Raw genomic sequence first — 26,252 nt, forward strand, 5'->3', positions numbered from 1 at the left:
GTGTGACCGGATGTCCGAAATATCGAGACAACTGCTGCAATTCTTTTCTTTTCTTTTTAAATAGTAAATTTACCAGTTATATTTTGGCCAGGCAAGTAATCTTGAAATGAAAGATTATGCACTATACGCACAGTATCAAGAAATGTGAAAATCGAAAAAAATAAATAAAACAAATTCAGTGGTGCTGGACTGATGAATGAGAAAAATAAATCAATCAATCAATCGTAATGGCGCGCTACATCGGAAACCCCAGGGGTGTATGTATTCCAGAAAGCGGGTTTCGTTGGAAACTTCTGGAATACACCACAGATCTCTACATCATACACATCGGCGTCAGACCCGCTCAATAGAACGCAGCTGCAGTCGATCCGAGCATCATACAGATCGAGGACGTCTGTGCGCGGCAGGAGAAGGAGGAATAGTAATCAAACGAAGAGAGCGACGTTCTTCTTCCTGCAAGACTCAGCAATGGACGCCAGTCGCTGCGTTAAAACGCCCAGAGAGTGGCTCGGCGCGGTGTGCACGCTTCTTTTACTCACCGAGTCGGTTCTGTGTGACGGTGCAGACTGGAGGAAGGAGCAAGAGTGTTATAATTACGCCGGTGGACACGTTTATCCCGGAGAGGCTTTCCGCGTCCCAGTCTCTGACCATTCCTTACACCTGAGCAAAGCCAAAAGTGCGTTTAATTGCAATGCAAATGGGGTCTTAAATATATATTTTTAAATATCCATTAATTGCACATGTCTCTAACAGCTGTCAGCACGTACTAACGTTACTATTAGCCTGCAAGCATCGTCTCTTATTAGAAAAATGTGTGGACGGATTTTGAAGTGAACGTCTGTGTAATTGCTTATTTCTATAGAAGTTATTTTTGAGATAATGACTATTGCATAAGTTGTTCCAGAAGGATTGTTAGCAATGTTTTGTCAGCATGACAGCTCGTCTGATGCATCATCAGTAGGATTAATTCACATTAGTGTCTGAGATATTAATACGTGCTGTTTATTTGTGCAAATCAGGTCATTTTTACAGTTATTAGTCTGTGTTGGGGATAAAAGTGCATTGCTTTTAAGGACACGTCATGATTTGAAACTTGGATCCAAGACAGCATGCTATTGAATCTCTTAAAGAGACAGTACATGTCACATGCATGCATATGCACTCAAATATCTGCATTAATAATAGACGCTGGGATATGATTCTTTCGAATAATAAATGTTGTTATGTTTATTTCTTTTCAGTCTCAAAACCAGCGCCACACTGGGAAGGAACAGCTGTGATCAATGGCGAGTTTAAGGAGCTGAAACTGTCAGATTACAAGGGAAAATACCTGGTTTTCTTCTTCTACCCTCTGGACTTGTGAGCATGCTTTGACTACATTAGCTTTAGTTACTCTTAGAATTGAATGACTGAATGCACAAAACCATTTAGAATCATTACGATTTAAAAGAAGTCTCTTAGGTTGCACTTATTTGATCAAGAATACAATAAATGCAGAAATGTTGGGAAATATTATTACACTTTCAAATAGCTGTTTTCTATGTGAATATATGTTCAAATGTAATTTATTCCTGTGATGCGCCGCTGTATTTTCAGCATCATTACTCCAGTCTTCAGTGTCACATGATCTTCAGAAATCAGTATAATATTCTGCTTTACTGCTCAAGTTATTGTTGGGTGTCTTATTAACAATGGTTTTAATGATAAATTTTGAAAACAGTTGTGCTGCTTCATGTTTTTGTGGAAACTGCGATACATCTTTGTTCAAAAGAACAGCATTTATTTGAAATAGAAGTATTGTGACATGTCTTTACTGTCATTTTCAATCAGTTCAATGCATCCTTGAATAAAAGTATGCACAAGTGTATCACAAGCCGGGTTTCCATCCAAAGTTGCAAATTAAACTCGTGCGCAAAATTGGAATATCTCACAAAACATTTGCGAATAAGCACCGTTTCCATCCAAACGAGTCAAAGAGAACAAAATCGTCACTTCCTGATAAACTGGCAACAAATATCTCTAAGAAAACTAGGAGAAGCCATCCCATTTGAAATGTTTCGAAAACAGATATTTTAAATTGTATTCATATTTCACAATGTTACTGTTTTTACTGTATTTTTGATCAAATAAATGCAGCCTTGGTGAGCAGAAGAGACTTCTTTCAAAAACATTAGAAACTGTTAATTATTCTGAACGCTTGACCGGTTGTGTTGATCCACAGCACGTTTGTGTGTCCTACTGAGATCATCGCCTTCAGTGATCGTGTGCATGAGTTTCAGGCCATCAACGCTGAAGTGGTCGCCTGCTCGGTGGACTCTCAGTTTACTCACCTGGCCTGGTGAGGACACACTGCTTCTTCTGGACTTTGAGATGATTCGTTGTGATATCTTAGATAAGTGAGGACTATGAATGGACTCACCGCTGGTTTCTTTTTATCAGGATCAACACACCCAGGAAACAAGGAGGTCTCGGACCAATGAAAATCCCTCTTCTTTCTGACCTCACTCATCAGATATCCAAAGACTACGGTGTCTTTCTTGAGGATCAGGGGCACACGCTCCGGTACTGAAACTAGGCCTTTTCAGTTTTTGACCCTATTGGACCTTAATATTGTAAATGGATTTTACAAATGTATGTATCACGAGTAATCAAAAACAAGATTAACGGCATTCAATGAAAAATCAGAACCTTGATTTTAAAGCTAGTGTTTCAGTATTACATGAATGACTTGCCTGCTGAGTTATGTGGTAATGGTTTTATCCTCTGCTGTCTTTTAGAGGTCTCTTCATCATCGATGATAAAGGTGTCCTCAGACAGATCACCATGAATGACCTGCCGGTGGGACGCTCTGTGGACGAGACCCTCAGACTGGTGCAGGCCTTCCAGTACACCGATAAACACGGAGAAGGTACAGCAGTTATTAATCACTGATGACACACTTTTGACATTTTTTTTTGTCAAAGTTATAATTTGAATAATACATTAAAGCAGTGTTTACTAGGGCCGCCAATTTTAACACACTGATTTATGAAATTATATGTTTAATCTATTTTAATGCTTAAAATATTTGGATGCAAATACAGAGTTTGAGATTAATTGTGTTGACTAAAGACAGTGGGTTTTCGTATCACATTCAGAACAGAGTTGTTACTGTTAACTAGAGCTATTAAAAATAGATTGTGCTAGCTGAGAAAAGTGGAAATAAAATGAATATTTGTATTGTTTGTAAGTATTCTACTTGTATGTGATGAAAAACGTAAAAAAAACTTCAAAGGGAAATTAGAAATGTTGCTTTGGCAACTAACTGAAGTCAATTTAAGATGAAACTGAAATGATGATAAATTAAAGCTATATATAAATATTAAAAAAAGGACAAAAGCACATAGTAAAATTACTAACATTTAAATTAACATGAAAATGAAAACTGAAAATATCAAATTCAAAATTTTAATAAATACCACAGTCTATAAGTAATACTAAAATGACACTGCTTCAGGAGCATAATCAGATTAAGTGATTTATCTTAGAAATTATTATTTGTTTATTTCCGTATTACTGCATATAGTAGCCTGTCCAAAATTTGAAATGTAACAGTGAAATGGGCAACAAATGGAGAGATTTGATTGAGAATGAATGGAAGCAAATGCTTACGTTCAGCTAACAAGAAATCTATCTTTTTTTTTATTAGTTGAAAATATCTAGTGCAGAAAAAAGTGAAGTGTTTGGACATGTCAGTCTCTAATTGTATCATGCATTATCCACCAGAACATTGTAATGTATAAATAGCTTATATCACACGTACTTAAGTATACGAGTGTGCATGATATAAATGTAAGGGTTTGGTTTGGGTGTTGTTGACTCTGTCTCTGTCTCTCTGATGTCAGTGTGTCCAGCTGGATGGAAGCCTGGCAGTGATACGGTAAGATTTCAGTGTGTGTGTGTGTGTGTGTGTGTGTGTGTGTGATCACAGGTTACAGTATCTCTCTGTATTTCTCCTCTTTCCGCACAGATTATCCCAGACCCTTCAGGCAAACTCAAGTACTTTGATAAACTCAACTGAGCGTAATGCTTCACTACACGTTTGTTCTGATGAATGTTTTTGAAACGCAGAATAAAAGGAGAGTTTTGATAATCATGTAGTTTTGTTTCGTCCCTGCAGTGTGTGTCTTATTGTATGTGTGTCTGTAAAAGAAAATGCAATCGAAATGAATGAAATGTTAAAAGCAGTAGACATTTTTATTGAGATTGTCTAGAAAGCTGCACTGCAAAAATGACTTTCCTCCTCTGTATTTTTGACTTGTTTTCCAGTACAAATATCTGAATATTTTTAAATCAAGATACATTTACAAGCAAATTGACAGGTCTTGGTTTAAAAAAAAAAAAAAAGGGGGGGGGGGGTTTTTTTTGCTTAAAAGAAGGGGGTAAAAATGCCAATAATTTGTTGCCATTATACAATAATGTTGTTTTCCCTTTAAATTAGGTTTATTTTTCTGACCACATGGCTGATTTTTTTTTCTTGTTTTAAGCATAAACTAGCTTCATTGTGATGTTTTTTGTTTTTTTTTAAACAAAGACATTATTTTTCTTCTCATGTTATTCATATTTAAGAATGTTTAGATATTTGTACTGGAAAATTTGACAAAATTGTCAAGTAAAAAAATTGAAAACATTTTGAAAATTGAAAAAAACAAAAAAAAACTTTAAAAATGTTATGTTTTTGGAGATATTAGTATCAGAGTTATTATAGTAAACTAAAACCATAACAAACATTTGTTAGCTGAAATAAAGCTGAAAGTTTTTTTTCTCAATATTTAACTTGTTAAATATTTATATATTAATATTCATATTTAACTAAGTTCACGAACTTAAACTAAAACTAATAAAAACTATAGAAATATTAAATAATGACAATTACAACATTTTAAAATGAAAATCAAAAATCAAAACTTTCACTGATGTGTAAAAACTATAGAAAAACAGTCAGAAACCTTGATCTAACACTAGCTTGCTCTATTCTATCGGTTTTCTTTTGATTTATTATATAATTAACAAAAAAACCTTTCTACGTGTACTGCATTGAGCTAACTGAGACTTGTTACAGCACTAGCGTATCATTGCTCTTTTGTTGATTTTGATTGCTTCCATTGTCCTCACACCTTATCACTTTGGATAAAAGCATCTGCTAAATGTAAAATGGTTTTAAATCTATTAACTCTACAGAATGCGGTCTAAAACACAAATGGGAATCTGTCCCAACTATGTCTATAGTTTTAAAGCATTAGCAATGGAAATGCATTGGTCGAAGTTGTGAGAATCCTGGATCTACAAACATGCATAAATGAACCGATTAGTCTGACACTAGATGGCGATGTAGAATCAGCTTTTATAGCACAACCCCAACTAAACAAAGATGTTTGTGTGAAAAATCAACAGTGTCATGCTTTGCAGCTGCTGTCACTTTGAAACTGAGACTAAATTACAAGCGTGAAGTGACGGGACTGTTTTTAAGGAAAGGCCTGTATTACTGCAAACATGCACAGCTGCAATAACAGTGTCACGCTGCTAAAGATGAAAATCAAAAATCAAAAATTTCACTGATGTGTAAAAACTATAGAAAAACAGTCAGAAACCTTGATCTAACACTAGCTTGCTCTATTCTTTTTCTATTCTATTGGTTTTCTTTTGATTTATTATATAATTAACAAAAAAACCTTTCTACGTGTACTGCATTAAGCTAACTGAGACTTGTTACAGCACTAGCGTATCATTGCTCTTTTGTTGATTTTGATTGCTTCCATTGTCCTCACACCTTATCACTTTGGATAAAAGCATCTGCTAAATGTAAAATGGTTTTAAATCTATTAACTCTACAGAATGCGGTCTAAAACACAAATGAGAATCTGTCCCAACTATGTCTATAGTTTTAAAGCATTAGCAATGGAAATGCATTGGTCGAAGTTGTGAGAATCCTGGATCTACAAACATGCATAAATGAACCGATTAGTCTGACACTAGATGGCGATGTAGAATCAGCTTTTATAGCACAACCCCAACTAAACAAAGATGTTTGTGTGAAAAATCAACAGTGTCATGCTTTGCAGCTGCTGTCACTTTGAAACTGAGACTAAATTACAAGCGTGAAGTGACGGGACTGTTTTTAAGGAAAGGCCTGTATTACTGCAAACATGCACAGCTGCAATAACAGTGTCACGCTGCTAAAGACTAGATAAGGCTGTTTCTTGACCCCCTCCCAGACAGATGTTAAGGCCAAAGTGCAAACGGATGAACTGCTAGACAATAAAGCTATGCATGTGGGACTATGCAACTATTGATTGCAATTTCAGTGTTATTAAATCTTGAGCTCCAAATGATCTTTTTAGAAATGTACTCATAGTGATGTAATATCAGGGTTTCCACAGTCATAACATCTGTAAAGGTCAAGAAAATTTGTGATTTTAGCCTATAGAGGAATAACTGAATCAAATCGTAAAGTCTTGAATGTTTCTGTAATGAATATAATTTTAGTAGGAATTGTATTTTTCTGCATAAAATCTTTTATAAGTTGCATATTTAAAATGCTAAAATCTTCACTCCAGTAAGCAGATACTTAATCGATCGATCATGAGGAACCTTGTAATACTTCAGCTCTTTTTACAATGTAGAAAAAAGACTACATTTCTCAGTGTTTAAATGGTATTTCAGATCTCTTGCATTCTAGGACAAAGCCAGGTGAGAATAGATGTAAACAAACTGCTGAATTTGCAGAAGTGTGTCAATTTTTTTGTCTTGTTTTTGCAGCACTGCTGAAAATGAATATAGATCGGTGGAAACGTTTGCTCCCCAGAGAGCAGATTTGACTAATAGTCTGTGTTTTTGTATATGCACTATGCAGCAAAGGTCAGTCACATGTTCGGGTCAAAGGTGTGGTGCTTGCTAGACAATAAAGCTATGCATGTGGGACTATGCAACTATTGATTGCAATTTCAGTGTTATTAAATCTTGAGCTCCAAATGATCTTTTTAGAAATGTACTCATAGTGATGTAATATCAGGGTTTCCACAGTCATAAAAAATGTGTGATTTTAGCCTATAGAGAAATAATTGAATCAAATCGTAAAGTCTTGAATGTTTCTGTAATGAATATAATTTTAGTAGGAATTGTATTTTTCTGCATAAAATCTTTTATAAGTTGCATATTTAAAATGCTAAAATCTTCACTCCAGTAAGCAGATACTTAATCGATCGATCATGAGGAACCTTGTAATACTTAAGCTCTTTTTACAATGTAGAAAAAAGACTACATTTCTCAAAGTGTTTAAATGGTATTTCAGATCTCTTGCATTCTAGGACAAAGCCAGGTGAGAATAGATGTAAACAAACTGCTGAATTTGCAGAAGTGTGTCAATTTTTTTGTCTTGTTTTTGCAGCACTGCTGAAAATGAATATAGATCGGTGGAAACGTTTGCTCCCCAGAGAGCAGATTTGACTAATAGTCTGTGTTTTTGTATATGCACTATGCAGCAAAGGTCAGTCACATGTTCGGGTCAAAGGTGTGGTGCTAAAACTCTGGAAAGTTTTCCATGAATATGCTGTCAGTGTCACGTGTCAAGAAAAATGGACAAATCAGCATTTAAAGTCACTCAGAGCAGGACATTCTGTCGTAAAAATAGCTATATTAATACATTAATATGCCATCCAGTTGCATGTGCAAACAGTTTTCATCATCCGCACCCGTTCAATTGTTATTTTGAAGATGTTTTTGTGTGAAGCGTATAAGAAAAACACATTTCCAGGTTCCACTGCAAGGACTGTGATACCTGTGCAGTTGATGTCACTGATGAATATCCAGATGCTGTGCTTTATTTAGACTTTTGCGAAAAGTGTAGTTTTCATCAAACCAAGTGTAAGTCGAGTTGTGTTGACGATACACAAGAGCACGTCGTGGCTAAACAGTCCACATAGTCAGCTTCCTCATGCATGAAGTTTGTGTATTAAATCACAGGCAGGCTTCCCTCAATCATCAGAGTTGTATTCATATTCATGATGCATGATGACTTTTAAACCTTTGTTTCAGTATTTTTCAGAAAGTGACGCATCGACTTTATAGGTTTTGACTTTTATTACTATTATTTATAATTTATTTATACTGTTCATTTATATTAGTATTATTTATTTTTTATTATTTGATTTATTCATTATATGTTTTTACATTTATATTAGTTTGAATTCATATTATTTATATCATTTATTATTTTATTTCATTTATACTATTATTTATAATATTTATATTGTTACTTTTATTGGTATTATTTATAGTATTTAATATTTGTGTTTTTTTTTATTATCTCTTTTATTGACTGATAGTTGACTATTTTGTGATATATATTTTTTAAATTAGATTTGCTTGTTTAAAAAATACAAATATGCATCGAATTTTTAGGTTTTGTCCTTCCTACTATTACTTTTACTATTAACGTTCAGAATTTATCTATACTATTATTATTATTATTATCACTATTATTAATTTTATATTTTTATATTTATATGATTACTTGTATTGCTATTTATATTATTTATTAAAATGTTATTTATAATTCTTATGATATTAATTAAATAATATTAGACTTTTTTGTAATTAAATAAACCACTTGTTGATTAGCAGAAGTGTCATTAGTAAAAGCTGCCGACAGCCTTGTCAGTTATTTATTGCTGAATTTCTTTTTCCAGTTTTTGTGAATTGAGTAAATATGTCAAATGTATGTTTATTTTCATGCACATTTTTATTTTTCTGTCAATAAAGTGTATTATGTATTTATCGGCATATCAGCCAACAGCCACTCTGCTTTCTAGATATGCATATAGGCCTCTATGCATTATAGAATAATATAATTGTCAAATATTCAATCAGTGTGTGCAGTTGTAATTGCATTGCCCACAATTTGTTAGATTGCATAAGCAAATTCAAAGGTCTGCTTTATTTGGTATATCAGGATCCTTATGTCTACCTTTGCATGATCTGCAGTTTGAAAGTGAAGTACATAAACCTTGTCGATCCTTCCAGATAAACATTAACCCATGCCGCTCTGAGTGAACAAACAGGCCACTGTTTTCAGGAAGGACCCGATGCACAGCAGGTTTTCTGGGAGTGGTCTGAAGGTTTCTGCCCCTCCTGAGCATCAATAAAAGGAGGAACGGCGCAGCTTTGAGCCCAGAGGACGCTTCATCACACCAGCCACTGGATGCCTTTCCAAGCAGGAGAAAGCTGATCTCAGGCCTGTAGCTGAGGGTGAACCCCTGAGAAGCGGATGAAGAAACAAATCTTACTACGTTTCACATACAGAGGACTAGTCCGCAAAGGAAAAAAGAGCAAAAGAAGAAAATGGCCAGTTTTGTGTTACGGAAAGCCGAGCCCAAGGACGTGTCTGACATACTGCGACTCATAAAGGTGTGAAATTCAGTTTGATTGATGCTATTTAAGGCATTTTAAAGCTGTGTAGCTACACCATAAAAATGATTTTTACAAGTTATAAAGATTATTGGAGTATTTCAGTTTTACTTTAATTAAATGTGTAACTTGCAGTTTCTTTGTAGTTTTAATTATATATATATATATATATTTGCAATATTTATGTATGCATGTATTTATTTATTGTTAGAATTATTTTTATTAGTTATTAATTTTACATTTATATTATTTCATTGTATTTTATTCAAATCTATTTATTTAATTTATACTATTATTTATTTATAGTATTTATATTATGACTTTTATTGCTATTATTATTTATATTACTTAATGAAGTTAAAGAGTTCAGGCAGTTTAAAGCTGTGTAGCTACACTGTAAACATTATTTTTCCAAAGTTAATTTAAGTCAGTTAAGATTGTTTGATTATGTTTTACAAGAAAACAGTATTTCAGTCTTTCTACATAAAAACGTCATGTTTAATTCAATGTGTTACTTGCTATTTCTTTATAATTGTGAAATTCACTAGCAATTTCTGAATAAATTTTTATTGATTTTTTTACCTTAAATTTTGTGATGATGAGTTGAGATCATGAGTTACAGTACCTAGTTAGTAATCCCAATTTGATCATTTTCAAACCTGAATATGCTTGTTTCATAGGAACTGGCAAAATTTGAAGAAATGGAAGATCAAGTTATTCTTACTGAGAAAGGTAAGCAAGCACATTTAGAATTTAGTAACTTGTGCTTCGCTCGTCTAATGGCTGGTTTTACTCCTGTATAGATCTGCTGGAGGATGGGTTTGGAGATCATCCGTTCTATCACTGTATCGTGGCTGATGTGTCCAAACAGCACCAGAGCGCCGACAGTAAGACTAAACCTGTGCTGCAGCTCTGTGATTCAGTGCTGTTCTGCTTTTGTTTCCGTATCAGGTTGAAGCGAGCGCATCAGGAGAGTGTAAATTCCCACCCGCACTTGATTTACCGAGAGTCTTTGTGTGCATAAAGATGCAAAACTGTGTTTGGAAACACTTTGCACTGCAGCGTGCATGTTACACATTCTGTAAACATGAAGTGCATCTAGTTCATTACTACTAGTTCACCCAAAAATGAGATTTAAGGAATAGTTTTACAAATTCATACATTTTATAAATGTAGGCATATATGTGTGATTTTCTTGTTTAGTGTTTTTCTGGTTTAGATATTTTTTCCCTTTTAAATTAAGATACTTTTACTTGAGAAGCTTGTTTTCTGACATTTTTTGCTAATGAACAAGTGGATCATCTGATCACAAATAGTCAAATAACAGTCACTAAAAAATGATAAATAAAATAATACAATTATTAAATATAAGTAATAATAGCAATAAAAGTAATATAAATATTATAACTGAATAAAAATAGTATAAATAAAATAAAATGATGATAGCATGCTAAATTATAAATAACATAATTCATATAAAATAATGTAAATATAAAAGTATAACATTAATACATAATTAAAAAAAAATAATATAAATATAAAATAATAGTATATTTAATATAAGTAAATAGTAATAAAAAGACAGTCAAAACCTAGAAAGTCAATGTATATTTGCATTTTTTTTTTAAAACATTTTTCCAAGAAAAAAAAAGTTAAATATCAGTCAATAAAAATGATAAATAAATATATCATATATCTCCTTTTTGGAGCTTGAGAGAAGTGGTCACTATTTGGGAATTCAAATTTTGGGAAATATGAGTGAGTAAATAATGTTTGGGTGAACTTATTTATTGAAGTAATGCTGTAACATGAACACTGGAATCTGAAGTGTCTTTTTTTGTGAATCTCAACACAGAGAATTTGAGTTGTTTGACATTTGCCAAGAACGCTCATCCAATCCCCCTCTGTAATTTATTGTCTTCAGGCTACAGTCTCTTGCTTCACCATGTACATTGCCCGTGGCGTGTACATGGATGGGCGGGGAGGTAACTGATACCAATAGCGTAACATATACAATAAACCAGAGGTAAGGCCACAACAGCTGGGACGTGCAGCCTTACACCACACTACCATACGCCCCAAACTAACAGCTGTCTGCCAGACGCACCATACGGATGTGTTTCCATACTCACAGCTAGGGATGGGAATCGCAGGCAACGAACAATTCCATGAATCAATCTTTTAGAATTTTGAGGACAAACAAATGGACAATATTTGGAAAACAATTCTAATTGCCATGACAACGGCAACGTTTCTTTTATAGCCACATTCCGTCCAAGTCTTTCTAGTTTGTTTTGATTCCCAGCCTTACTCTGCTGCACTGCAAAAATGATTTTCTTACTTAGTATTTTTATCTTGTTTTCCAGTACAAATGTCTAAACATTCTTAAATCAAGATATGTTTACGTGAGAAGCAAAATGACATAAGATATTAAGAAAATTGCATCAAAAATGACATAAGATATTAAGAAAAATGCATCAAAAATGACAAGATATTAAGAAAAATGCATCAAAAATGACATTAGATATTAAGAAAAATGCATCAAAAATGACATTAGATATCAAGAAAAATGCATCAAAAATGACATAAGATATCAAGAAAAATGCATAAAAAATGACAAGATATTAAGAAAAATGCATAAAAAATGACATGAGATATTAAGAAAAATGTGTCAAAAATGACATAAGATATTAAGAAAAATGCGTCAAAAATGACAAGATATTAAGAAAAATGTGTCAAAAATGACATTAGATATTAAGAAAAATGCGTCAAAAATGACATTAGATATCAAGAAAAATGCGTCAAAAATGACATTAGATATCAAGAAAAATGCGTCAAAAATGACATTAGATATCAAGAAAAATGCGTCAAAAATGACATTAGATATCAAGAAAAATGCATCAAAAATGACATTAGATATCAAGAAAAATGCGTCAAAAATGACATTAGATATCAAGAAAAATGCGTCAAAAATGACATTAGATATCAAGAAAAATGCGTCAAAAATGACATTAGATATCAAGAAAAATGCATCAAAAATGACATTAGATATCAAGAAAAATGCATCAAAAATGACATTAGATATCAAGAAAAATGCATCAAAAATGACATAAGATATCAAGAAAAATGCATAAAAAATGACAAGATATTAAGAAAAATGCATAAAAAATGACATTAGATATTAAGAAAAATGCATCAAAAATGACATTAGATATCAAGAGGGGGGGGGGCCTGCTAGTGGAGTCAGAAAAATAAAATCATTTTATATATAATTATATATTGTAATAATTTTTATGTAATATACTTATATATATGAAATAAATGAAACATATATTATATTATATTATTCTATATTATATTATGTTTCTCAAGTAATTGTATCTTCATTGGATATTTGTACTGGAAAACAAGACAAGATTGCTAAGATAATATTTTTGCAGCCTAGTATAAATGTTCAAATCTACACAATAAAAGTGAAATGATGGTTTAATTGAAAATGTGACTGTGGTGTATGCGAGGGTTGTGATGCCAATAATCCCACCTGAAATTAATTTCAGCAAACCAAAGCAAATTGCAAAAACAACAGCGATTTTGTAGTTGCTAACTAACGCCTTTGTCTTGCTGGAAACAATAGAGTGATTGAAGTGTGTTTCCAGGTCATGTGATCATTGGCTTTGCCATGTATTATTTCACCTATGACCCCTGGATTGGGAAACTGCTCTACTTGGAGGACTTCTACGTCATGAAGGAGTTTCGGGGTATGAATGGGACCTTATATATTTGTGTTATCAAATTGTCAGCGACACTGTCATGTAACACACTTTGCTCTCTATTAAAATTAGGCTTTGGAATTGGGTCTGAAATCCTGAAGAAACTGAGTCAGGTATGTTTAAACTTCCTTTATGCAACACCAAAAAGATCAATAAAATCTGCTTCTATAGCCATGAGGAAACTGTTCAAGTATGTTGTTCAGATCACATAGTTACCCTTGTGAAAAAGAAGTGCGCTTAACTGTATTGAATGTGCACTTGCAGTGTACTTTAAATCTTATAAGCATATTTTAAAAAAAACTACTTGAAGGTAATATATTATTAATGAAGCAAAAGCCTACTTAAGCCCACTTTCATGTTTCTTAACACACTTAAGTACACTTTTAAAAGTGCACTTTGTAATAATGTCTTACTTTAAAGTTCACTTTAATTAAATTGTTTTAAAATGTAAATCATTTTTTTTAAAAGAAGTACATTAATTTGTTTTGATGTGTTCACTAACATGTAAAGTACTTGATTATTCAATATTAAATTTAAAGTTAATATATTTTAATTAAATACATTTCTGTGAGAAATATATTTAAAACATATCATACATGTCACAAGTATATTTTATTTAACCATAAATGTAAAGATGTACTTAAGTGGGTTAAAAAAACTCTTAGGTTTGCATTTAATGGAATATAAATTTAACTGAAATACATTTGAATTTAATTGCAAGTAACATGTTTGCACTTAAATGTGTATTTTTTTTTAAGTATATACACTGTAAAAAATATTTTTTCTGAGTGAAAATTGTTTCTACACCAATGTTTTTTTTTCCTGTGTATTTTTTTAAGTATGCTAAGTATGCGGTGTACTTTTTATTTTATTTATTTTTTGCTGTGTTTTTCTTTTTCACCAGGGTACCAAAGCTCAAAGTTGACCATACTAGTTAATAATTAGTCCCAGGTTAATGATCCAGCATTATACAGCACCTCTAATCTTCTCCTGGCAGTATATCTTGTACTCAAATCAGTTTTCTCCAATCATTGACTGGTTTTCTGCAGACGGCGGTCAGGACTCGGTGCAGCAGCATGCACTTCATCGTGGCGGAGTGGAACAAACCCTCCATTGACTTCTACAAGCGGCGCGGAGCATCTGATCTCTCGCTGGAGGAAGGATGGAGGCTCTTCAAGATCGACAAGCAGAACCTGCTCAAGATGACCAATGAGGAGTGAAGAGAATGTCAGGAGGAAACCCACTGCAGAATATCATCTAGTGTTGTGTTCAAACTATGATTGACCCTCTGGTGCTGGTGTCCACTGAAGTGGACAGATCGTCACAAATCATTTTGAAGCCTTCAGGGTGTTACATCCAAAACCTTTAATTCTTACCCATAATTCTCTGTGAATGTCCCCTTTATATGTCATTGCGTTTTTATGACAAGTTTAAAATGTGTAATTCTCTTAAAATAAGTTATTTTGAAAGATTCTTGTTTTTAAAAGGATACATTAAGATATCTTTTTTCCTTTGTGATTTAATAATTCATGCATCAGAGATTTTTTTGCTTATGCAATGCACTGATGTTTATATAGACGTGGCATATTTACTTCTCTGTATACTTCAAGCTTAAATTCTACTGTAAAATGAAAATAAAACATTTAAATTAGAATTTTTTTTATTTTTATACTGTTTACCTCATCTTTTTCGTTTTTGAAATGAGATCAAATTTTTCCCAATTTTATACTTAGCAACAATTCTACTTAGGCCAGTGTTGGGGGTAACACATTACAAGTAGTGCAAGTTACGTAATCAAGTTAATAGTAAAGTAATGCATTTAAGTTACTTTTTCAAATAAGTAATGCCGGTTACTTTGTTGTCCCATTTATTAACTGACAGCTCTCCTGTCCCCATGTTGAGAGAAATCGGGAGTACAGAGGCGCTGTGTGAACATGATGTTACTGTAATTTAGATTAAATATGAACATGCATTTACTCATCTCACCTGCACAAACACAGATTCAGTGTTCTTCAAAATGAATAAAAACTGTGAAATGCAAACTCAGAATATGACACAAACCTGCGAAATAAATGAAACATATATTATATTATATTATTCTATATTATATTATGTTTCTCAAGTAATTGTATCTTCATTGGATATTTGTACTGGAAAACAAGACAAGATTGCTAAGATAATATTTTTGCAGCCTAGTATAAATGTTCAAATCTACACAATAAAAGTGAAATGATGGTTTAATTGAAAATGTGACTGTGGTGTATGCGAGGGTTGTGATGCCAATAATCCCACCTGAAATTAATTTCAGCAAACCAAAGCAAATTGCAAAAACAACAGCGATTTTGTAGTTGCTAACTAACGCCTTTGTCTTGCTGGAAACAATAGAGTGATTGAAGTGTGTTTCCAGGTCATGTGATCATTGGCTTTGCCATGTATTATTTCACCTATGACCCCTGGATTGGGAAACTGCTCTACTTGGAGGACTTCTACGTCATGAAGGAGTTTCGGGGTATGAATGGGACCTTATATATTTGTGTTATCAAATTGTCAGCGACACTGTCATGTAACACACTTTGCTCTCTATTAAAATTAGGCTTTGGAATTGGGTCTGAAATCCTGAAGAAACTGAGTCAGGTACGTTTAAACTTCCTTTATGCAACACCAAAAAGATCAATAAAATCTGCTTCTATAGCCATGAGGAAACTGTTCAAGTATGTTGTTCAGATCACATAGTTACCCTTGTGAAAAAGAAGTGCGCTTAACTGTATTGAATGTGCACTTGCAGTGTACTTTAAATCTTATAAGCATATTTTAAAAAAAACTACTTGAAGGTAATATATTATTAATGAAGCAAAAGCCTACTTAAGCCCACTTTCATGTTTCTTAACACACTTAAGTACACTTTTAAAAGTGCACTTTGTAATAATGTCTTACTTTAAAGTTCACTTTAATTAAATTGTTTTAAAATGTAAATCATTTTTTTTAAAAGAAGTACATTAATTTGTTTTGATGTGTTCACTAACATGTAAAGTACTTGATTATAATTTTAACTGCAGTGTATTATTCAATATTAAATTTAAAGTTAATATATTTTAATTAAATACATTTCTGTGAGAAATATATTTAAAACATATCATACATGTCACAAGTATATTTTATTTAACCATAAATGTAAAGATGTACTTAAGTGGGTTAAAAAAACTCTTAGGTTTGCATTTAATGGAATATAAATTTAACTGAAATACATTTGAATTTAATTGCAAGTAACATGTTTGCACTTAAATGTGTATTTTTTTTTAAGTATATACACTGTAAAAAATATTTTTTCTGAGTGAAAATTGTTTCTACACCAATGTTTTTTTTTCCTGTGTATTTTTTTAAGTATGCTAAGTATGCGGTGTACTTTTTATTTTATTTATTTTTTGCTGTGTTTTTCTTTTTCACCAGGGTACCAAAGCTCAAAGTTGACCATACTAGTTAATAATTAGTCCCAGGTTAATGATCCAGCATTATACAGCACCTCTAATCTTCTCCTGGCAGTATATCTTGTACTCAAATCAGTTTTCTCCAATCATTGACTGGTTTTCTGCAGACGGCGGTCAGGACTCGGTGCAGCAGCATGCACTTCATCGTGGCGGAGTGGAACAAACCCTCCATTGACTTCTACAAGCGGCGCGGAGCATCTGATCTCTCGCTGGAGGAAGGATGGAGGCTCTTCAAGATCGACAAGCAGAACCTGCTCAAGATGACCAATGAGGAGTGAAGAGAATGTCAGGAGGAAACCCACTGCAGAATATCATCTAGTGTTGTGTTCAAACTATGATTGACCCTCTGGTGCTGGTGTCCACTGAAGTGGACAGATCGTCACAAATCATTTTGAAGCCTTCAGGGTGTTACATCCAAAACCTTTAATTCTTACCCATAATTCTCTGTGAATGTCCCCTTTATATGTCATTGCGTTTTTATGACAAGTTTAAAATGTGTAATTCTCTTAAAATAAGTTATTTTGAAAGATTCTTGTTTTTAAAAGGATACATTAAGATATCTTTTTTCCTTTGTGATTTAATAATTCATGCATCAGAGATTTTTTTGCTTATGCAATGCACTGATGTTTATATAGACGTGGCATATTTACTTCTCTGTATACTTCAAGCTTAAATTCTACTGTAAAATGAAAATAAAACATTTAAATTAGAATTTTTTTTATTTTTATACTGTTTACCTCATCTTTTTCGTTTTTGAAATGAGATCAAATTTTTCCCAATTTTATACTTAGCAACAATTCTACTTAGGCCAGTGTTGGGGGTAACACATTACAAGTAGTGCAAGTTACGTAATCAAGTTAATAGTAAAGTAATGCATTTAAGTTACTTTTTCAAATAAGTAATGCCGGTTACTTTGTTGTCCCATTTATTAACTGACAGCTCTCCTGTCCCCATGTTGAGAGAAATCGGGAGTACAGAGGCGCTGTGTGAACATGATGTTACTGTAATTTAGATTAAATATGAACATGCATTTACTCATCTCACCTGCACAAACACAGATTCAGTGTTCTTCAAAATGAATAAAAACTGTGAAATGCAAACTCAGAATATGACACAAACCTGCAAAAATGAAATGTTCATAACACAAATATCCTTCACAGATATTCCCATTTTTGCTGCTGACCTTTGATGATCCAGTTCAAGCATACTAATAGACAAAAATGGCTTTAGATAAACAAAACATTTGTGTTTGTTGTCTGTCTTTCTTTTTAATTACGGAAGAATGTTGAACTTTCTTCTCCTGCATCCAATTCTTCATGCAGTCCAGAATGGCAGCACAGCTGAAAGGTTTGTCTGAGCTGCAGCCTCTACTTTACAGAAATTAATTTACATTTCCTTCAGCCTGAGGCATATTCAATCAATTCTCTTTAGGTGTGAGAGGGCTTTTACGTTTGCCAAAAATAACATTTTATATTAAAAACGAACCAGCAAGATCAGTCCAGATGAGAAATAGTGCAAAAGTAACGTAATGCATTACTTCCCATAAAAAGTAACTACGAATTTATTCACATTCTGAGTGGATTATAGCCTAGAAAGTGCGCAAAGAGTGCTCCCCTTATAATCACTAAAAAGCTGTGACTCAGCTCATTGCAGTCTCACGAAGCTCCGTTATAATCAATGAAGCTCTAAACTGCACAATTAATCTCTTATTTACATCGTGTCTACCTTTGTTTTGTTATAGCTAATGAGAGGATTCGCGAGCAAACAGAACTCAGCGTTGAACCTTTGTGAGGTGAGTGGATTCTAGCGTAAACACCTCTGATTGGCCATTGTGTTCAAGAAATCAACAGATAAGTCTGTGATTGGCTACATTTCTCAATGCTGCAAAAGCGTTGTAAATAGAAACCTATGACCAGTGGATGAAAACCCCCGCCCCTCAGGTTAAATGTTTGTGACATAGGACACTGGAGCTGTTTCAAAAAGCATTTTTTGAGGTCAACTTCTTTGGTAAACTGCAGTTTTAAGCAGTAAATGCTCAGCAATGGTGTTGACTGATACATTTGCACATATTTTTAGGCATATTAAAAACACCAGACATGTTTGTTTTATTTACAAATTTACAGTATATTTTTTCCCCTTGTCTGTTTTATTAGAGGTGTTTGCTCATATTTAGGATTTGAACAAATGTCTAACAGTAAGTATTAAAGTTGTCCTGAAATCATTGCTCAGTCCAGCTGTTTACAGTGTGTGAAGTGGGAGTGTGAGAGATTCCTGAGACATTCCCGGGAACAGAGCCAAACTGAATGAGAGGTGCATGCTTATTTGTAAAGGCCTGTCCATTATTGCATATTGCATATAAACACTGTAATTCAACTCGTGATGTTTTTTTCTTAGACAGTCATCATCAGTGATGCAGGTTTTCTTTCTTAAACGTCACAGTTGTGCGTTTGTCTGGACTAAAGGAAACACAAAGCTGTGAAAATAACAATGCCTTCCTGCCCGGTGACCTCTAAGACATCCGCACGCCTTAAGATGTTTATTACAACTTTTTCAATAGGTCAATACCTTATTTTCCAGATATAAGAAAAATGCATAAGTGCTTTTGTTGGGTCGAGGGTGCTGGAAATGACTCAATATCCATGTGGTCAGAGGAAACCCCCTATAAGTCTCTCAGCCAAGAATTCCGACTGAGAGCGGATGTGAATGAGTCAGTGCCGATTATATCCCATTCATAAATACATGCTCATGGGCTGAAACTGGAACCGGATAAACACTAGAGATGCTTGTGCACATGCTGCTGTACATGTTCAGAGGTAGTAGTTTGTAGATTCTTAACCCTGTGAAGCCTCAAATAATAGTCATTAAATTCATTTAAAATATATTTTACAAATCTTTTAGAAAGTTTGCATATGTTTTACGTATCATATTTGATACATCAGTCTGTTATAGTATGATATAGTGAAAACACCTCTTTTTTTTCAGAGGCACAAACTAAGCAGAAATAAGCAATTTAGTGCAAATGTTGATATTTATATAATGAAATTCCGATGCTTGTAATGTAAGTCAGTGTAAATCAAAATATAGCAGATACTTACATTAAATCACTCTATAACTCTAATATGTCTTAGTAAGATGATATTTAAATGCTTCGTTTTGATGATCCAAACATATAATGCAATGCAATCCAATAATGATTAAGATATGAACAAATAAATGCTCCTCAAAAGCCTGATGATCATAGTGTAAGTGATACTCACACTTGAACATCCTTTTTCTATTATCTACTCATAATCAAGTAAATCTAAATTGCTGCAGTCCAGAAAATGTTCATTTTGATATATTACTAATAACATCAAGGTTATTCTTACATTTCAATCAGTAAAGAATTCACAGCAAAAAGACACATGAACCATGAGCTGAATGTGGACTTTTGTATAATTAATAATAACCTACATAAAATTCATAATTTAGAGGCTTTAGAACTGTGTGCATCCAATATCATACAGTAACCTCTTTGGGGTTAAATCATATATCAACAAAGCATTTGTAGCATCATATTGTATTACTAGCTTTGTGCTTTAAGTTCACACTGCATACACATTGCATTGCATAAAATATGCATTTTGCATCGCAAAGACAAATCTAACTTTACTCTTGGAGTAAACATTGTGCACATCCACTATTTGACACTTTAAACAATAATGCGTAGGCAATTTCACATCTATCCTCTATGGTACATAAAATGCTATTCAATTTCTTAGACTGATCATAGCTTTTTAAGGCAAGGTTAATAATATTCTTAAGTTATTTAAGGTTACTCTGCCTTTGAAATGTCTATAATTGCACACACAGCAATGATGCATCAATGGCATCAATCTCCATAATGCCATGTTTATCAATAGTTGCTCATTCAAAGATCTGTTTCACATTTCTAAGGAGACACACTGACAAAAATAGCATCAGCACCATTCAGTAACAATAACAGCATCTCTAAATCTAAAAAGAAAGCCTCATTGTCACCTTTGTTTAAATACAAATGATAAATATGGGAATATTATTTTAATATATCCTGTTTTCCCCCAACAGTGCATTCGCCTTTGAAGTCTACAAATTTACGTTATATAACAATTTCCTCCCGCTCTATTCTTGGGAATGAACAAACCGCGTTTGATCTCACACATTTGTAAAGTTTCCATGGCTGTTTCTGCAGACGACATCAACACATGCAAGTTTGCACACTAAGTATGTGAGTAAATGAAAGCAGAATTTTTATGTTTGAGTGAACTATTCATTTAAAATCTAGCATAGCCGCCAATTATGAAATCACACGCAACTAAAAAAATTAAGTTGGAGGTAAAAATCTGTGATGTCAGTTTTCTAGATTACACTGCAGGGCTAACCATCTGTCATCAACCTTAATGAGCAAAGCATGAAAGCATCATAACTAACAGAACGCAGGCCTACAATCACACAGAAGATTGCACTCGCAAGTACAAGCTAGCACTTTTGTTTGGCAACAGGCTTTTGTGCAAACTGTGAAATATGTTGTTCCTGTCTTGGCTTGATATTATGACACCTAAGGGCGAGCTGTAACCCACAGGAGACTTTATTTCTCTTTGTGCTGCTGTCAGATGACATTCTTGTTTTTGTCTGAAAACCACTTCCAGTGTTCAAGGTCCCTATAAAAAAGTATTATAATGATAGTAGTTGTGTCCCAAATTACGCACTATGGACTTATTGTATGTACTCAACTGTCTAGTGTATGAATAAGGTTATGTTATCATCACTGAGATCAGTGTCAACATGTTGTCAACATCGGAGTCTGATTGCTTTTTCCAGTTATTTAAATGCATCATCTGGGCAGTGTGTGAACACACTAATACATTATTTATACAAAAAAAAACTGGATAGAATAGTGCATTAGTATGCAAATTGGGGCACACCTAGTATGTGACAATGCTACTGTACTTTGATATGGTCCAAAAGTCTAAAACCACACTGAAAATCTGAGATTAAATGCCGAATTAAACCAATTTTGAAATATTTAAAACAACAAATTAAAAATATATATTTTTAGTGTGCTAGACAATATGGTCATCATATTTTCATGTCAGTTTTTCCATTTAACTTTTAACTCTAATTGTTGTGCATTTAAATTATATTATATACTTACCTTAAAATGCAACTATCTATTCAAAATACTATAATAAATACTGTAACTGATTGTTAATACATTGTATTATAAATGTAATTAGTTATTATTAATTAATTATCTATTAAATTAATATTATATTATATTTGACTTGTATTTAGTTTTTATTTATTTACAATTGATTGATTTATTAATACAATCAATTATAATATTTTTGTTAGCAGCTGCATTTAATTTTTCACTCATTGTTGTGCTAACAGTGAACTTAATTCACTTATTTTACTATTTTAACTTTTTTTTTTTTGCACTACAATCATTATATCTGCACTGTTGTTTACTTTACTGGTTTGCACTCTATCTGCCATATGCCTTGTGCTTTATATATTTTCTTACATTTTACCTTATTTGTATAGTTGTATTTAATCTGTGTCTATCTGTATTTATGTTCTACTGTAGTGTTATCTGTATGCACCAAGGGTCTGAGAGTAACGCAATTTCAATTCTCTGTGTGTATGTGCTGTACATGTGAAAGAATTGACAATAAAGCAGACTTGGCTTGACTTAATCAATTATGATATTTTGTTAGCAGTGGTTTGTGTTCTCCCAAGGGCCAAAAAAGAGCTGATGGAACTAGTTGCAAGTCTGAAATATTTATAAACGGACACAATCCGTGCCTCATGTTTCACTGGTTGGCAGCCTTGACACAATATCCGACAGCCCTTCTTCTTTGTTCCGGCTCGTACTGGTTATCCTGCTGTAGCCTTCTACTGCTGTGAGTCAGAGCTACCCAGCACTTCCGGTTGCTGACGTCAGAGCGCCGCGGGTATAAATAGCGCAGGAGCTCGGCTCAGCTCTCAGTCAGACAAAGCGCTTCCTGCGACTTCAGACTTAATGTGATTCCGCGCTGATCGGGTGAGAAACCCAGACTTTCTGCTGAGGGTAGCCCCCTTGGAACCGAATGAAGAAACAAATCTTACTACTTTTCACATACCGAGGACTAGTAAGAAAAGGGAAGAAGAGTAAAAGAAAGCCTTCTACTGCTGTGAGTCAGAGCTACCCAGCACTTCCGGTTGCTGACGTCAGAGCGCCGCGGGTATAAATAGCGCAGGAGCTCGGCTCAGCTCTCAGTCAGACAAAGCGCTTCCTGCGACTTCAGACTTAATGTGATTCCGCGCTGATCGGGTGAGAAACCCAGACTTTCTGCTGAGGGTAGCCCCCTTGGAACCGAATGAAGAAACAAATCTTACTACTTTTCACATACCGAGGACTAGTAAGAAAAGGGAAGAAGAGTAAAAGAAGAAAATGGCCAGTTTTGTGTTACGGAAAGCCGAGCCCAAGGACGTGTCCGACATACTGCGACTCATAAAGGTAACAACACGACTGCGGCGCACGCGTGGTTTACAACAATTACTCGCTGACGGTGTTTACATGTTGATGTCTGCGACATAATTTACGCCATTTAACTAATTCTAGGAACTTGCGAAGTTTGAGGAAATGGAGGAACAGGTCGTCCTGACCGAGAAAGGTAGGCCCACAGACCGTTATTCGGTGTATTATAAACCTTATGCGTTCCGTGTATAATATATGATTATTATTCTGCGTTTATTTCTCAGAGCTGCTCGAGGACGGTTTCGGAGATCATCCGTTTTATCACTGCGTCGTCGCTGAAGTACCGAAAGATAAACAGTCCGTTGAAGGCAAGCCAAAAACACCAGTGCTCACTTTGTTACAAAAACGCCTATCTATATCATGGCTGCGGTGCTGTTACAGTTAATGCTGCGCTTGTGGCGGAAGTGTTACAATGTATCTGTCTGCGTCATGCGTTAGTGGTGACGTCAGAGCCGCTGAATCCTCTTTCTCTTCCTCTTCCTCTTCTCCTCCTCTTCCTCTTCTCCTCCTCTTCCTCTTCTCCTCCTCTTCCTCTTCTCCTCCTCTTCCTCTTCTCCTCCTCTTCCTCTTCTCCTCCTCTTCCTCTTCTCCTCTTCCTCTTCTCTCTTCCTCTTCTCTTTCTCTTCCTCTTCTCTTTCTCTTCCTCTTCTCTTCCTCTTCCTCTTCCTCTTCCTCTTCCTCTTCCTCTTCCTCTTCTCCTTCTCTTCCTCTTCCTCTCCTCCTTCTCTTGAACCCTGGTGTACTAACATCCTCGTGTGTGTGGTTTCCTCCTCAGGTTATACAGTAGTTGGCTTTGCCATGTACTACTTCACCTATGACCCCTGGATTGGGAAGCTGCTTTATCTGGAGGACTTCTATGTGATGAAGGAGTTCAGAGGTCTGAAGTGATGCCACCAGTTTCCACTTAGTATATGCATTTTTCTAATTATAGTAACCGTAACCATATGCATGTATTACTATTAAGAATTGTTTATTTTAATACACGTGCACTATTTTATTTATAGTAATGGCAATATTAATAATTAGTGTTAATACTGATATAATTATATTATACTACTATTATTATTATGTTATAACTGAAAATATATAATTATTATTGTGTATGCATTTCTCATAAAATGTATTCTAATTAAAAAATATATATTTAACAATAACTTGGATTATTTAACAAGAATATTCATTCCTTTTTATTTATTTTTTGCTGCTTCCTTTCAGGTTATGGGATTGGCTCTGAAATCCTGAAGATGCTGAGTGAGGTACTTCTAAATCACTACAACCTAAATTTACATAATAATAAAGAATTTAAAATAATTTAGAGAACTGTTTTGTTATATGATAATATTCTATTCTAGGCCTACCTTTGTTTGTGTAGGTCAATGAAATGAGATTATTATTATTTTTTTTTTTAAATACAATTTTTCAAAACTGAGGAAGTGACTATTTTTATTTTTTTCTCATTACTCTTTCTCTACCATTGGCTGCAGACGGCAGTGAAGACTCGATGCAGCGGCATGCACTTCATCGTGGCCGAGTGGAACACGTCGTCCATCGAGTTCTACAAGCGGCGCGGAGCGGCTGATCTCTCGCACGAGGAGGGATGGCGTCTGTACGAGATCGACAAGTGCAACCTACTCAAGATGTCATCCAAGTAGACGCCAGTGCGGGAGGAGACGTTCCATAGAGGAGGATCATGATTACAACTGTTGTGTAGTCTATTGATCACACCTGCAATGTATCCGTCAATAAATAAAGATTATACTCTGAGAAACCGACTGAGTGAAAATTCTGTTGGATCAGTATGTTAACCCTGTTTTCCCCTATTAAAGAAACATTATTATTATTATTATAAATTTTTTTGTTCATTACCTCGGGATTTTTGCTTTAAAATATTTCATTATTTGCATGTTGACTTCACTTTAGCGGGCGACGTTATACTTTCTAAGGTTAAAAACCAGTAAGTGAGACAATGACTCCATTTAGGAAGTGATTTAATTGTTTTCTGCTGTTTGGAAACAACCAGACGTTTAAATCTAGGATTAACTAGTTCAGCGGTTGTTTAACTGTTGCAGTTTTGTTTGCACAGGAAGAGGAAGTTCAGACTGAGAAACTGTGCTGACCGTAACGTGTGTAGTGTCTGGACCAATCAAACATGATTTTTCATTTGATTTAACAAATCAGTTATTCATTAGATTAACAAATCGTCACAGTCCCCTCACCCAATAAACTGGGTGCCAGGATGTCTGCAAAGACACCAGGCCCCCCCTGGTCCCCATGGCAACCACAACACCTTTGCTAGACCAGATACATTTACGACCTAATGGCATGTTGAGAATGACCCCTCTCACTACATTTTCCATAGGAAAGACACCGTGCACAGTAGAAATGGACTCTTCTCTAATGAATCCATAGCAAAACCTTTCTTTGAATGAACACACATATCCTTCAGCTCATTGTGTATTTTGTCTTTGAGATTTTATACTGTTTTATGCAGGCTTATGATGGAACCACTCGTTCCGGTCATCTTACCTATATGTAATCCTACCATGTTTAGTATCTATGAATTCGCCTTCTGATGATCTAAACAAGATGTGAGCTACAACGCTCCAGGACACACTAAGTTCGTGCCAGGCTTCGGCCTTGACTTTTCCATTCACCAAGATTCTCTGCCTCAAACTGGTTCTTGTTCAACAACCAACTTCAGCAAAGATCAACTTGAACCTTTGGACTGCATCAAACCTCTCTTTCAGACAGCCGAGACGTGCAAGTATTCAAACTTAGTTTTATTAATTGATGCAACTAAGAATCTGATGTTTCCTTCAGGCTGTAAATCTGCTGAATATCAAATGGTTCCATAACTTCATATTTTTATTTTCTCTCCTCTTTGCTGCTTAAGCTTTAACCCTTTCCTATACCAACTGTATATATGTGTGTGTGTGTGTGTGTGTGTGTGTGTGTATGTGTATGTGTATGTGTATGTTAGACTAGTTTGAGTGTTTATGTAGTATGTTAGAC

The 26,252-nt window shown here is 34.3% G+C and overlaps 4 protein-coding genes across 5 annotated transcripts; all 4 read left to right on the plus strand.

The window, feature by feature from the left end:
- Nucleotides 1-422: 422 nt before the first annotated feature.
- LOC107591478 (peroxiredoxin-4-like) lies at nucleotides 423-4,132 on the plus strand. The gene is made up of 7 exons (XM_016280631.1): nucleotides 423-676; nucleotides 1,242-1,359; nucleotides 2,222-2,338; nucleotides 2,440-2,562; nucleotides 2,778-2,908; nucleotides 3,885-3,919; nucleotides 4,010-4,132. Exons 1-7 carry the CDS (start codon nucleotides 469-471, stop codon nucleotides 4,058-4,060), a joined length of 783 nt encoding a protein of 260 aa, XP_016136117.1. The 5' UTR covers nucleotides 423-468; the 3' UTR covers nucleotides 4,061-4,132.
- Nucleotides 4,133-9,198: 5,066 nt separating this feature from the next.
- On the plus strand, nucleotides 9,199-14,868 carry LOC107591481 (diamine acetyltransferase 1-like). Of its 2 annotated transcripts, XM_016280636.1 has the most exons (6): nucleotides 9,199-9,444; nucleotides 10,125-10,176; nucleotides 10,248-10,331; nucleotides 13,101-13,202; nucleotides 13,287-13,327; nucleotides 14,264-14,868. In XM_016280636.1, the coding sequence occupies exons 1-6, from the start codon at nucleotides 9,379-9,381 to the stop codon at nucleotides 14,432-14,434; spliced, it is 516 nt and encodes a 171-aa protein (XP_016136122.1). In that variant the 5' UTR covers nucleotides 9,199-9,378; the 3' UTR covers nucleotides 14,435-14,868. The 2 variants fall into 2 exon arrangements, with proteins under 2 accessions (XP_016136122.1, XP_016136121.1); XM_016280635.1 differs by having other exon boundaries at nucleotides 13,101-13,327.
- Nucleotides 14,869-15,608: 740 nt separating this feature from the next.
- On the plus strand, nucleotides 15,609-17,411 carry LOC107591484 (diamine acetyltransferase 1-like; the record flags this gene model as incomplete). Its single annotated transcript, XM_016280640.1, has 3 exons — nucleotides 15,609-15,723; nucleotides 15,808-15,848; nucleotides 16,807-17,411. Coding segments are annotated over 3 exons (327 nt in total), but the record flags the coding sequence as incomplete, so codon positions are not given.
- Nucleotides 17,412-22,958: 5,547 nt separating this feature from the next.
- Nucleotides 22,959-24,974, plus strand: LOC107591482 (diamine acetyltransferase 1-like). Its single transcript, XM_016280637.1, has 6 exons — nucleotides 22,959-23,219; nucleotides 23,325-23,376; nucleotides 23,465-23,548; nucleotides 24,016-24,117; nucleotides 24,456-24,496; nucleotides 24,725-24,974. The coding sequence occupies exons 1-6, from the start codon at nucleotides 23,154-23,156 to the stop codon at nucleotides 24,890-24,892; spliced, it is 513 nt and encodes a 170-aa protein (XP_016136123.1). The 5' UTR covers nucleotides 22,959-23,153; the 3' UTR covers nucleotides 24,893-24,974.
- The last annotated feature ends 1,278 nt before the right edge of the window (nucleotides 24,975-26,252 follow it).

The sequence above is a fragment of the Sinocyclocheilus grahami genome, unplaced genomic scaffold (assembly GCF_001515645.1).
Source record: "Sinocyclocheilus grahami isolate Dianchi unplaced genomic scaffold, SAMN03320097.WGS_v1.1 scaffold142.1, whole genome shotgun sequence".
Taxonomy (NCBI): Eukaryota; Metazoa; Chordata; class Actinopteri; order Cypriniformes; family Cyprinidae; genus Sinocyclocheilus; species Sinocyclocheilus grahami.